General features: G+C 37.5%; 1 protein-coding gene across 1 annotated transcript in view; it reads left to right on the forward strand.

Annotated features, from left to right (window-relative positions):
* Positions 1–14,848, forward strand: part of CTNNA1 (catenin (cadherin-associated protein), alpha 1, 102kDa) — a 153,337-nt gene that overhangs the window by 104,325 nt on the left and 34,164 nt on the right. The window contains exons 7-8 of the mRNA XM_010850311.1: positions 1,682–1,762; positions 2,934–3,086. Coding sequence (XP_010848613.1) covers positions 1,682–1,762; positions 2,934–3,086 — 234 coding nt within the window. The remainder of the gene's footprint in view (positions 1–1,681; positions 1,763–2,933; positions 3,087–14,848) is intronic.

Consider the following 14,848-nt stretch of genomic DNA (forward strand, 5'->3'; position numbering starts at 1 on the left):
ACACACATAGCTAGATATGACAGATTGTACTAGGTTTACTTCTAAATGAGTGCTTGAGTTTCTAAGAAATGTGCTGAGATTTTCCTGATTTAAGCATTAATTATGAGGTCAGTTTTTTTTTTTTTTTAACTTTAGCCACCTTTGCCTTAGATCTTGTATTTTGATCTTTAAGGTTGTCAGTAACTAATTATGCTTGTCAAGTTCTTTTCTGACTGATGCCCATGAATAAATCACAGTTCATTCCTAAAGGTAGAAGAAATTCTCATACTTCCTCAGTTTTTGTTGAGATTTTTTTTCTTAAACCCATTAATATTAGTGAATTACTTAATTTTATTGACAGTACAGGTAGAGGAAAGATTTGGAATGTGGCCCTGACTAGATTTGATAGGGACCATATCAATGTATTGGTTGTATTTCAACTTTTAATGTTTTGTCTCCTCCTCTCTCTTGCTGCATAACCTATATCCCTAAATATTCCTTCTCTTTTTTCCTAATAGTCCAGAGATAGAGGCAGAGGGACAAGTATCATTGTCCACATTCAACAGATGGGGGATAAGGGAGAAATTAAATAACAAATGTTAAAAGGCACTCAGAAAGTGTGTAACTACATCTTCTTGGCTCTCATCTGCTATACTGACTTAGGTAGATGGTATATCTATATTAGAATACCTTGAGGGCACCCATGGCTAGAGGAACACTGGGTTAAGTTCCTTTGTCCATTTGTATCTCTTCTGTAATTACTACATGCTTTACAGAATGAGCCACATTTGTTGACTGGGCATTTTGTAAAGAAAAGCTTTTAATATATTTCATAGTTTAACCTGATGTCTTACAAGGTATTTCTAAGCACATGGCTAGCCAGCTCTACCTGGGATGACTACCTTTGTCCCTTTTCTTTCAACTACCATCAATTTTGATTCTGCTTAGAATGTTCCCCAAGCAAATGTCCACTCAGCCCCCTGCCCTCTTAAGAAATGCTGATTTATATAGCATTATACTCTCTCAGAGTGGCCAATATGTTCTTTTCTATGCAATACAGTTGCATTAAGCTTAGCCTAGGCTTTTTGTGTAATCTTACAAAGCATTCTTATTTGGCCTATATGATATACAGTATTAACTGAAGTAGTCTTATAAAGCACTTTTTTATTTGAGCTGCATAAAATACATTATTAACTCCTGTCCATTATGAAACATCTTTGTTTTAAAACATTGTTTCACATTGTTTTAGTGCCAGGTGCCATCTTTCACATTTTGACATTCCTCATATCTTAAGAGTTCATCAAAATCAGATATTACCTTTTCTTGCCTGCAGTTCAAGGAGAACTGGTTCATTAATGAAATTGTATGCTGAACCTTGTATTAAAATAGACATTTAATTTTTCTAGCAGAACTTTAAGCAAAAGTCTTGCCTTTTGGCTTCTCTTGTTTTGGCAAAACTCCCTCAGTTTCCATCATGAAATAATATGGAGCCTAAGAGTTGGGTTAAAATTAGGGTTTTATGAACAAAGCCACATGGTTCTCTCCTCACCCCAATGTATATCCCAACTTGGGGCTTAAAAAATTGATTTTTCAATGTTGATTTGAACTTAGTTATTGACTGCCATTAAATTTTCTTATAAATTACTACCAAAAAAAAAAAAAATAAATTACTACAATGTGCACCTCTTTCCTTGTGTTCCAGGCTGGACGTAAAGAAAGAAGTGATGCACTCAATTCTGCAATAGATAAAATGACCAAGAAGACCAGGGACCTGCGTAGGCAGGTAAGCTGAGAGAAGTGCTGATTGCTTTCCCAAGTTCTTGGTTTTGTTATTTTGGTTAAAATTCCAACAGATACTGGACCCATATGCTTTCTTGAATTAAAGGATGACTTTTCACAGGAAATTTGACTGTTTTGTTGCTAATAAGCTTCTGTTAAATGGCTACTAAAATCTCCTGGGGACCTGGAGTAATACAGTCCTACTGGAATGGACTGAATAAATTATGCTATAAAAATGATGCTCAGGTAAGAAAATCAACTTAAAATGACTTGGGGACCTCAGAAAATACCCTGAAGGATCTTGTGGTGTTAACTTACAAACAGTAGAGATAGAAATTGAAATTATGTATTTGACTTGCCCCTTTTCTGATTTTGATTCTTGGTGAAGATGTGTTTCTAGTACAGATATGCAGAGTATAGTTATTTGGGGCTCTGAATTTTCTGAGTTTGTAAGTATAGACGTCTTTCTCTTCATTTAATGTTAAAGAAGCTCATTAACATTTTGGGAGCAAATTGAGTATTAATCTTTTAAAAAAAGATAGGATTGAATTCGTAAAGCAACATTAAGACTTAAAAAGAAGTTGTAATTGTTGTAATACAAACAATTTCCATACTTAGTGGAGAAATATTTTATTGTTCATGTCTGGTATATAGCAGAATTAAAGATGGAATGTAGCTACCCATCATCCTTTTAGTAAAGTAATATCACACATGGTTATAAAGATAACTTTTCAGTTTTAAGGTTCATAGTGTGCTAACCCTGTTCAGAAAGTGCTAACACCCTCTCCCTTCTCATTTTTATTTAGCCAATTAGGCGAATTATATTCCAAGGCTATGTGCTAATTCAACCTAGAGGTCATTTCTGTTTAGTTTTTTTTTTTTTTTAACACTCCTTTAAGATAGAAGCTTTAGTTTTGTAATTCCCAAGAAAAAAGGGTTTTATTTTGAAAACTGAGATTCTGTTGCTGAAATGCTGTAACTGTAGTATAAGCTGTTATCTCCGCAATTGTGTTTCCTGTGTTGCAGATTATATAACTGCATGGCTTACATGAGGGGTTCTCATATAAGTGCAGCCAAACTGTCATGAATTTCCATTAGATTTAAAAGTGCAAGAGAAGAAAGCAGTCTAGCTTTTTGGTAGAAACAAAATCAAATTTTTACAATTTAATTATTAGCTCCGCAAAGCTGTCATGGACCATGTTTCAGATTCATTTCTGGAAACCAACGTTCCACTTTTAGTATTGATTGAGGCTGCGAAGAATGGAAATGAGAAAGAAGTTAAAGAATATGCCCAAGTTTTCCGTGAACATGCCAACAAATTAATTGAGGTAAGTATGTTAGCCGTTTTATTAACTATGGGTAACTTGGTGGAGTGTGGTGATTTTTAACCATATTATTGAATCAGCTAAAGAATTTAGGGACTCATGTTATTTACAATATGTGTAAGACAAAAGTCTTTTTCATAATTACTTAAACATCTATCCCAAACTACCATTTTGCTAAGTTTATGTTAATTATGTACCTGATTAAATAAAAATAGTCCCTATTCCTGGAATCTTAACATTTCCACTTAGTTTTAATGCAGATACAGATAGATCATGACATGCTTAATCTCAGAAGACACTGTAGAAAATAGTGGCTAGAAGCTGGAGTTTAGAAGTCATACTGCCTGAGCTTGCATCTTGGCAAGTTACTGAATCCCTTTGAATGCCATTTCTTTTCCATAAAATGAGAATATACTAATGATGCCTATCTAAGTATTATTTTGAGATTTAAGAGATGATGTGTGTCAAGTGCTTAACCCTTTGCCTGAGAACAGCCTCCCCTCCATCACCCTTTTATAAAACTAAAGAAATTGGGAACTTCCTGGCCTTCCAGTGGTTAACACTTTACACTTCACTGCCAACGGCACAGGTTCAATCCCTAGTTGGGAACTAAGGCCCCACAAGCCATGCAACACAGCCGCCACCTCCTGGCCCTAAAGAAACAGCCCTAACATGCTACTAATTAGATATGTTTGAATAGTAGAAATCTGTATGTTATTGTCTGTTTGTTAAGGTGACAAGAAGAAAGAGTAAGTCGCTATTTAATTTCCAGATAAGTTAGGCTTGCTCCTACCTTTTGATTACTGAAATTATATTACTGTTTAATTGATTCATTATTACTATATTTCAAAAGTTTGACACATAGTAAGTATATGGCAAGTTATTTAATTTTGTAGCCCGAATGTAAAACACCTAATATTTGGAAGAAATATTCTATAGACCATTTGGTAAGTTGGTCATTATGTAACAACAGAAAATGAGCCTTTTATGTAAAATGTGTGTCTTGTACACTTGGATTTATAGTGATATTAGGCCAGGTTAACACTGTAAAATAGTCTAAGGAAAGCATCAGTTATTACATTAAACATGTTAACTAATTTTACATCTAGTTTTCTTTGAACATTGATCATTATCCTTAACTGAATTAATTATGTACAAAATATGTAGGTCAGTCTTCTATTCAAGTTAATGATTCTGGCATTTGGTCCAAAGGCTTGCAGTTTGTGTCTCCATTAAGCATAATCTTCTCACAATAGTTGTATGACTGCATGAGGTATAACCTCCAAATATACAAAGATTGTCTTCAGGAAGCCAGTCTCCCATAAGTAGCCTGCATCTCAGAAAGTGTGCCTGTGAGATAGGAAGCAAGGATGCTGCCAGCCCACAGCCTGGGGTAAAAGGCTACTGTAGTGGCATGGGAAAGGGCATCTGAAAGGGTGTGGCAGGCTGAACCTTCAGGGCAGTCCTGGTCTGTTCTTCAGCTGGAGGAAGGTCACTTTTTAAGGACTTGGTGTACAATCCTCATCCTCTCCATCCAGCAGAACTGACACTTGCTGAGCACCTACTGTGTACCATGTATGGACGCAGTATATGCAAATACAGTGTACATTCCTCATTTCTCAGGTAAGGAAACTGAGACTTAGGGAAGTTAAGTAACTTAAATCCCTCTTACACTGAAGGCTGTGCCACTCGGGCTCACTGGTGTAGTAGACAGCCTCGTGCCCAAGAAGAAGCACTAGGTGGGCCTGGTGGCTTTGCAGACCTTACTCTAGGAACTCTGTCAGTGCTCATACTTTTTATTTCATTCTGAACTAACCAGGCACCCAGTAGTGTTCAGAGTTTGATATTCCCTGTCACAGCTCACTTCTGACTTGTTTCTCACCTCTCTCCCCTCTCAGTGACCTCCACCCCTACCATCCCCCACACATAATATATGTATATTAAACGACACATGGCCTAAGGCAATGGCACCCCACTCCAGTACTCTTGCCTGGAAAATCCCATGGACAGAGGAGCCTGGTAGGCTGCAGTCCATGGGGTCGCTAAGAGTCGGACACGACCGAGCGACTTCACTGTCACTTTTCACTTTCATGCATTGGAGAAGGAAATGGCAACCCACTCCAGTGTTCTTGCCTGGAGAATCGCAGGGAGGGGGGAGCCTCGTGAGCTGCTGTCTGTGGGGTCCCACAGAGTCGGACACGACTGAAGCGACTTAGAAGCAGAAGAAGAAACCAAAGGCCTTATAGTACCATTCTGCAAACATTTAAATTACTTCATGGTAATAGAGGTACTAAGATAAATAATTGCATGTGTGCATAAAAACAAAATGAATTTTTAAAGTGTTTGTTATAGAAGCCTCATATTCCTGATTCAAAGAGTAACTTGATACTTCAATGACAGGCCTTCTCCTCCCCACACTAGTACTTTTGTATTATAATGAAACACTGAATTAGAGAGAGACTTGTTTTAAGCAAAGGTAAAATACTCCATTGTGATTATTTTGTTAATCTCCTGCCATCTTCCTTTCTTTCTATTAATTTCCCGTCTTGAGTGGAATAAATGTCTGCAGCCAGCTTTGGTTTTAGGGCCATTTGCTGTTTTTTTCCTGAGGGTTTGGAGGAAGTGAGAGTGCTAAGTGAAAGTTGGGAAGGGCTGGTGTTGATAGGCCTCTGGCAGGAAAGGAAGGGCTCAGATTCTGCAGCCACTGAGAATTCTGCCAGATTCTTTTGTTCTAAAATAGTACAGTTCTGCCACTAACTACTTGGAATTAGGATAGACTCCACAGGTAGAGGGCATAAAGCCCAGTAAGATTGAGCTCATTGTAGATGCCAGCTGCAAATTAGGGGGTCCCTATCCCATCTGTACTTCGGACCCAACTGTGTATAAATTTGAGGATTCCCATGACCAACTCACTCTCTGTTCACAAGACTGCCCTCATTACAAATGCCAGCTGCAAGTTTGGGGGTTCCCAGTCCACCCAATCTTCGGATCAGCCAGCTACAAATTTGGAGGATTCCTTTGGCCCACTTCAGGTTCAATAATTTGATAAAACAGCTCGTAAAACCGAGGAGAGTGTTCTCCTTATGACTCCCATTTTAGTGTAAAGGATGCAAATCAGGACCATCCAAATGGAGAGACACAGAGGGTGAAGTTTGGGAAGGTCTCAGAGACAGTGTTTCCTGTTTTCTCTCAATGGATCACCCTCCTGGCACATCGATGATTCAGCCGGGAAGCTCCACTGAGTTTCATTGTCCAAAGATTTTATTGAAATTTCATTATGTAGGTGTGATTGATAGGATCCCTTCCTCCCCTAGATCTAGGTTTTTCCTGAAAGCCTCAGTCCTCTAATCACATGGTTGACATTGGCCTCCTCTTCCTGAGTTGTCTCATTAGTCTAACATGTAGTGGCTCACCTCGAGTTACCTCGTTAGCATAAGTAATGAGTAGCAAAGACAGTCCTCAAATCTCCTAAGAATTCAGAAGTAATCCAGTGCAAAGACCACACTCTGTGTGTGTGTGTGTGTGTGTGTACACACACAACACCTCCCCATCTTGAAGGTACATGGAGTATATGGTTTTCAGTTAGCTTGCTACCCAGCCATAAACACCACACAGGGTAAGTGAGACAGGGCAGATTTGTGTGCTGCAGCTTTATGTTGATCCTATTGGTGGCCAATTACCCAGTGATTTACCGCTTGTCTTATCTGGTGTTCCTTGCATTGTTCTACTTTTCGCTGGAGGTTTGCCCTTATGGAGCCTAGTTTTATGATTGAGTCCATCTCTTCTCTGTGAAGTAAGAGGTCCTTTCTCATAGAAGTATTGATTGTCCCTCTGGTGTGTAAATCCCATTCTGTTTAATACCCATGCATTGACACTTAACCTTTCTTAGACTCCTTCAGCAGTGGGAGACTCCCTTTTTCCAGAGGCATCACATTCCACTGGTGGATTCTCTGGTTGTAGGACTGGGGGGGCCACAGTCATCTTCTCTGGAACTACTCCTGTCCATCTTTTTATTGCTGTGCACAAGTGAATTGAGAGGAGCTATAAGTGTAAAATACATACCTGATTTCAAAGATATAATATGGAAAAAGAATGTACTTAAAAGATATCATTAACTTTTTAATTGATTACATGTTGAAATGTATTATCTTGAGTTTAAATACTTTTTCTAATCTCACCTCTTAATATGGCTCACATTGTATTTCTGTTGGACAGCACTAGTCTGGATGATTTCCTCAGGCCTTTGAGAGGCTCTCTTCATTCTGCCTCTTCTCTGAATGCTCTCTACTAAAGTGCCAGCCCTTGTCAAACACTTGCTCCATGGGTGGGTGGATAGACGGAATCGGACTGCCAAAGCTGCCATTGGGCAGTAACCTCACAGTCAGCCAGCTCCAGGGTTTGCCTTCAGAGGTGCTGCTGCTCAGGTCCATCTTCTCAGTTCTGGTCATTGTCGGGGCAGTTGGGTTTTTTTGGACTCTCTCTGTTTTTACACTCATCCAGAATAAACTTCTTAGATTCAGTCTAGTGTTCTATCTGTCAGGACTGTTGCTGGCTTTACTGTTAATATTATTGACAACACCTTCCAAACTAGTCATTTCTTTCTTTTTTAAAAAGTAAGCATATCTTTTCTCCTTTTATCCAATCTGATGTTTATAAAATACTGTCTGAGACAAGGCATAGGATAGAACCTTTCACATTGCCACTAGAAATCATTGTGTTGACTGTACAATTCTTTGTATATAGTTTACTGCTCAATCAGTTACAAATTCCTTAATTTTTGTCCCCCCAATAAAATAATGTAAAAAAATGCCTTAATTTGGGATGTCATGTAAAGTTGCTTTGAATGTATTCATGGTTTCTGAGTAGTATTAGGGATAGCATTCACTGAGAAATGGGAACCTTTTATGGTGCCTTCTCTGTACACCACATTTTGAAAATATGAGATTAGTTTGAAGAATAAAAATCATATACTGACTCTTAAGATTTTAGGAGCAGAAGTGAATTTCTCCAGCCCCTCTGTGTGGGCATAGTATTTGGAAGGTTGTGTGGTGCCTGCTGCCTACCAGATCCTTATTAAATGACTTTGTGATTTTACTGGAAAAAGCAAATAACAGTGTTTGCTGTGTGACTGCTCTTATTTTCTCAGGGTCTGACTAAGACCTCTGACGCCTCACTACAGTTGTCAGTGGGATCTGTTAGCTCCACACATGGTATTGAGTTCCTTTTCTTATGTGAAGGGCACATAGAGGTTGTGCGTCTCAAGGCCAGTGAGTAGGAGAGCAGGAGCTAAGGGTCTGTATTAATGAGCTGGTGACCCTTCTCGCCACCGTTTTCTTCTGTTCTGGAGCATAGCACTGAGGGCTTGTCTTTGATCTGTTTATGAAAGGGCATGGCTATGCTTCATAATAACAGTAACACCTTTTCTACCTGATTTTCTCCCATATCAAATTAATGATTTCTTTATGTTGCTTGTCAATTTAGTGTATTGAGGTGAAAAATTTGTTTTCTGTCAAAAATATTAACCTTTTTGTCATTAGTGCAACATCCACATGTCCTTTTTAATTGCCTCATTCTTTGCCTACCTCCTTTGCTGTGAGCAGCTTAATAACTAAAGAGGAATCAGTTTTCCTTTTTTAATTTTGCTGTCTTCTGGGTCCTTTTTCGATTTCACAAATTGAGAGTGAAATAGGAAAAATATAATTCATGAAATGTTGCCTATAAAAACTATCATTTAGTATCCCTTTCCCCTCAGTCCCAGACGTTGTATTAAAACAGGCCTCTTATTATAATGAACTTGCTACAATAAGATAGTATTTCATTCATTGTCTTGTGAATTAAGAACCAAAAAGTAAATATAATTGGTACAATTTTGAGCTGGATTATCATTATTTGCTATGCCACTCCCCCAGTCCCCCCCACCCCAGGTCCAAGTATTTCCCATTTTCTGGGACTTCATAGGGTATGGCTTTATTGGCTTGAAATGTGTATTTTAACTGCAAATTGAGTGATCTGCATTATAACTTTTATTCTGTGGTGTGCTGATAATACGCAGGAAAGTGACCTTGAAGAAGCCTCTGTAAGGAGCATTTGAATTAAACAAGGACCTTATACTATCTACCTGTGACATCTTGGATATTTTCTCAGTATCTCAGTACAATACTGTAGGCTGAAATTCTTACAAATAGCAAATCAAATGAAGCTTCAATTTTCTAGTACTGTAGGATGTTTGCATGAAAGCAGTGAAGTATTCTTGGGGGAGAATGCTGACCTTGAAATTAGGAACAACTTCCTAAGCATACTGAGCTTGATTTTCTCAAATTTTCAAAAGTGCAATTTCAGATAAATGGGATGTGTAAGACAAAAGTGTCTTGCATGTACTGTTTTAACACCTTAACCAGAAATAAGCTTTTTTGGCTGAATTTAACCACCTACTCAAATTTTGGGATGGTCAGGTGAAGGTGATGGATGCATTTTGTTCTTAAGAAGCATTGAGAATCTTTTCTCTTAGGGCCTTGGTAGGAATGAGAAGGAATCACTCTGCTTCAGAAAAGAGTGTAATCCTGTTGCCTCACCAGTAGAGTTGATGGACTAGTGTTTAGGCAGGCACCATTCTTAGCTTTACTTACTGATTATTCAGGAGGTTAGACAGAAATAGGGAACTTGTTCAAGTGGTCCATATAGTAACACGTAAATGGAAATGATGACAGTTTCATCTGAGTGGTTATCTATACATGAAAAAAGCTTTTTAAAAGTATCAAATAACAAAACTGTCTAAAATAGTTTATGATGTTTTAGTAAATTCAAGTTCTAATCCTGTTACCGGAGATCCTTATATTTATATCCTGCCTCTTCTTAAAATTTGATTTGGTATGGCTCATTTTGAACAAAAACATAAGATAAGGCAGATGTTGAAAATCATGATGCAGATGAGAAGTCATATACTTCTCATCTGAACTATAATTGCCATGCTTGTGTTTCATTGTGGCATTGCACTTCCTGGTAGCATGGAGGAAAGGAAGAAACACAATTGGTTGTCTAGTTTTTGTCTTTAGAATGGAGGAAGTATACCCACTTTTTCATGGGAAATAAGCCTATTGTAAAAAAGTAAAAAAAAAATTCCTAATGTGGCACTTTCACATAAGGAACAGTGAATGAGTTAATAGATAGGGCCCTCAGTATTTTAGTAATAAATGTAGTGGCAGGTACCATGCATTTTCTTCCCCCCTTGTACATTCTCTCTAAAAAGGCAAGGTCATAACATTCAGTTGACGCCAAGTTGAGTCCAGACATCTGTTATTTGTTGAGGGGCTAACCCAGCACTTGTCCTTCAGCCTCCCTATGAAAATATTAGGGGAACTAAGGGGCTGTGAGTCCAGTGCTTTCTCCCGATCACACCAGTGTAGTTTGCTTTCTTTTTTAAAATAATGTTCAACCCTTCTGTTTCTTTGTGCTTTAAATGTGTCCTGTAAATAGCATAAGTTTAGTTACTGTTACTCAGGTTAGCAGGGTTTTTTGTTGTTGTTGTTGTTGATTACTTTTGTTCACTGAAGTGTGGCATGACATGTGGATTCATTCTTACCACTGTGTTTTTATTCTCTCTTTCCTTTTAACCCACTGCTTTCAATCCCTCCTCTATTTCTGACTCTGTTTTTCTCTTTGGGATTGGTTGAGTCCTCCCACTTCTTCCTATTTTTTCACCCCCTCTTCTTGTTTGGAAATCATACACTCTGTTTACTAGTAGCAACTCCAGATATTTTTAAGCATGTATGTTTAACTCAGAGGTTGAGGTTAGTGAGTATCTTTTTCTCCTTCTGAAACAATATGAGAATCTTAGAATGCTTTAACTTTAGTTATTCTCTAACTTAAATATTCTTGTACAGTATTTCATTTCTCTAATTTTTAGCCCCATGAGTTAGACACCATTGGTGTTTCTTTAATAACTTATTTCAACTCTGTATAAATTTTACTCGATACCCTATTTTCATTGCTTCTCATTTCTTCTTGGACATTAAACCTTATGGGATTGTTTCCTTTTCCCTGAAGCATCTTTGTATGAAACGCCTTTAGTTGAGGCAGGAAAGATCTGTCTGGAATAAGTGCTCTGAGATTGTTTTTGGTTTTGTTTTGTCTTCATTTTTTATTTTGCCTTAATTCTTGAAAAAATACAGTAGTTTATTAGACATATAATCGTAGGAGGATTTCCGCCTCACTATCCTCTTCAGGGATTTGATGATGATATTACCCTTTCTCTGGCTTCCATTGTTGCTGTTCAGAAAGCAACAGGAAGTCTCTCTGAGCTTTCTTTGTAGATAATTTGTTTTTACTTTCTGGCTGTTTTTAAAATCATCTTGGCTTTGTTCTAAAGCTTTACTTCAGTGTATCAGAGTGTAGATTTCTTTTTTATTTACTCTGCTTAGAAATCTGTCTTCCCAAATCTAAAAATTGTTTCATCCTCACCTACCTCTTTGAGTATGGCCTCTTCCCCATTTTCCCTGTATTCCCTCCTGAAATCCTCAAAGTTGAATAGTAGACAGTCTCAATTTATCTTGCATGTCTCTTAATTTATGGATTCCGTGTCATGAAAATGTCTTAGTTTTCCTGAATAATTTCTTCAGTTTGACCTTCCAGATTAATAATTCTCTTTTCAGCAGTGTCTTGTCAGTATTATTTTAAATTTCTAGAAATGGTAGTCATTATTACTTTTCTCTTGAAATTCTATTTTGATCCTTCTCAAATCTGCCTAGTTATTTTTGAGTGTGTTTTTTCTTTTCTATATTTTGTATACTTTGTTATTTCCATTAATGTAAAAAAACATTTTTTAATACTCCACTTTTGATCATTTGATTATTTGCAGTCATGGATCTGATTACACAGTTCTTTTGCTGACTTTTGCCCAAGATCCCAGTTCCTTGTATGAAAGTGAAAGTAAAAGTTGTTTAGTCGTGTCTGACTCTTTCCCACTCCGTGGACTATACAGTCTGTGGAATTCTCCAGACGAGAATACGGCAGTGGGTAGCGTTTCCCTTCTCCAGGGGATCTTCCCAACCCAGGGATTGAACCCAGGTGTCCCTCATTGCAGGCGGATTCTTTACCAGCTGAGTTTGGTGGGTTCACATTTCTGGTATTCACATGTGGGAGTTCTTTGATGCCTGGGTTTAGATTACCTTCCATCACCAAAAATTTCCATTGATATTTACTTCTGCCAGTTGCTTACAGATACTAATACATGATTGAGGTATAATTTACAGACCATAAAATTCACCCATTTTAAGTGTACAATTCAGTTGTTTTTACTAAATTTATGTAACTGTAATTATGCAGTCATCATCATAGTCCAGTTTGGAACTTTTCTGTCACCCCTGTGTGCTTCACTTTTGGGTAAGCTATCTTATTCCTCCTAATAAGACTGTCAGAAGACCCTTTCCTGGAAAATGGAAAGTTAGAAGCTTAATCTCTGTTCCATCATCATTTCTTCTGTGGGTTTGGAAATGATTGTTAAAAATTTCTTGTGTGGTTCTGATATTTATGTGATGTGCAATTGGAACTTCTGTCTTCCTATATTGACAAGTTTAGAAAAGTTGATTTTATTATTACTTTGGATTTTTTTTGAGAGTACAGATAGCTTAACCATTTTTAAAGAAATCTCAGGTGGTAGCTTGACCTAAAACCATGTAGCAAGTGATAGAGGTTTTGAGCTTCAACTTTATGGCTTGCTACTCAGGTTGTGGGGTCATTACTTAGACGTAAAAGCTTCCTGTTTCACAGTTCTTCTTACTTGTTTCACCTCCACAACAGGTATAGACTACTATGAGAGTAGGTCATTAATTTATTACTAAGAACAAAAAGAAATCTCTTCTTTTCTTCCTGTAAAGGTTCCAGTTTAAGGGGCAGTGGGAAGCAACTTGTGTTTGACTTAAATTTTAAATTTATTTAAAGTCACCAACACATGTATAACAGGAAAATTTGTCATAATTATATAGTTTTTCTGCCTTATAACTTTGCTTAATAACTTGTATTTAATGAAGAAGTTCTGGAGCTTTCCTCAGTGTCTGAAAAGTTGTCTTTTCTGTCATGTACAGATGTCATATTAGTTGATTTTACACAGCCTGGCTGTCACAGTTTTTTTCCACACAGCACAGATTATTACTAAACCCAGCAAAAGCCCAGGGCTGTTTTTTTGGGTAGTTGAATGTTTTCTGAAATGTTGTGCTTGTCTACAAGGTCCACACTTAAATGGAATAGGCAGAGGTGGTGCAGAAGCAGTGTCACAATTTCAAAGGTGGGAGTCATAGTGTCAATCTTAGCCTACCTCTTAGATTAGTGGGAATCAAAGACATTTAAATTATTAATACATGAAGTTACTGTGGTTGCAAAGATAAGACAATTTATTCCCAAAGCAAATTAGAGACTCATCACTCTCCAAAGTTTCAGCTCTGTTAGGTTCTCTATGGAAGTCAGCTGCTTTGAGTGTTTTTAATTCAGATTTTAGAAACTTCTTCAGTCTAGTTAGCTGCTATCCAAATTTCTAGAGCCCCACAAAGAGATTATTTAGGAAGCCCCTTCCCTTATACCCAGCTTTCATGGCAGTCAAGCCTGGCGCTAGTATATGAATTTAGCTTCTAAGAGAGCTGTGGTTGAGATGTTGCATTTGCACATTTGCCATGGTAAGAAGTGAGTAGCCCTGTCCCTGGAGGGTGAATTGAAGCTCATTCATCTGGAGAAGACTGTCAGTGACAGGCGCCCGCTTCCTCCTTCCAGGGCAGGCGGGGTAGCCTCCTGAAACAGGCAGTGTACTCTTGTAGAACATTACTGCTTCAACAGTACATCAGAAACACTTTAATGTTTTAAAATAAAGAATAAGTCTTCCATAACTTTTGTTTTGTTAGGATTTGTGTCAGAAAACAGGAATGATGGTGTACAGAATTCAATTTGTTTCTTAACTTAAATATTTTTTTCTGAGTTTTACAGATTTATAAAATTGGGAGAATGTGAAATTGTGTGGTGGCCAGAGAGTTGAAGGCAGAAACAGTGACAGACCTTCCTGAATCTAACATTTGACTGGCCCCCTAAAATTAAAATGTTGGGCATGGGGCGGGACCAGGCTTCTTTGTTAGTCCCAAATTGCTAATTCAGTCATCAGCCTCCAATTTTATATTTGGTTTCAAAATGCTTTCTTATTTGGTTTCAAAATGCCTTCTTAAGGCAGTGAAGCAATAGAAGCTATGGTTTCATAAACACTTCTAATTAAAGCTTTCTCCTTCAGTAGAGCACCATAAAATGTATATTTGAGGAATAATGTTTGTAAAAGTTTTATGTCATGTTTTGCAGCACTTTAAAGCAAAGAAATAGAAATCAACAATCAGCTCTGTAGGTTGTCATCATGAAGAGAAATGCCTCTTTGCTCAGGTTCAGTTGACACTGGAAAGTGGAGTTGGAACCTTTAGGGAGTGTAAATGTTACTTCTGTATGTGATTTTGAAGGCCCCTACACATTAAAATCTGACTTAATTTTCTTTTTCCATACATTTTTGTGTTTAAATTGCATGTTCTTTTGTTTCTCCTTATGATTAAGCATTGCAGGATTCTAGTTACGATAGTTAGCAGTCTTACAGAAAGCTGATAATCCCTAACTGTAACACGGCAAACAACAGTAATGGTATATAATTTTTCTTGTGTCTTTATGTGTTTAACTTGGGTAAAGCAGTGAAAATCAAAGATTATTGCAATTGCCCTTGTTTACTCTGGCATTTTAAGTTTTCAGAGTGT

The sequence above is a fragment of the Bison bison genome, unplaced genomic scaffold (assembly GCF_000754665.1).
Source record: "Bison bison bison isolate TAMUID 2011002044 unplaced genomic scaffold, Bison_UMD1.0 scf7180017864291, whole genome shotgun sequence".
Classification (NCBI taxonomy): domain Eukaryota; kingdom Metazoa; phylum Chordata; class Mammalia; order Artiodactyla; family Bovidae; genus Bison; species Bison bison.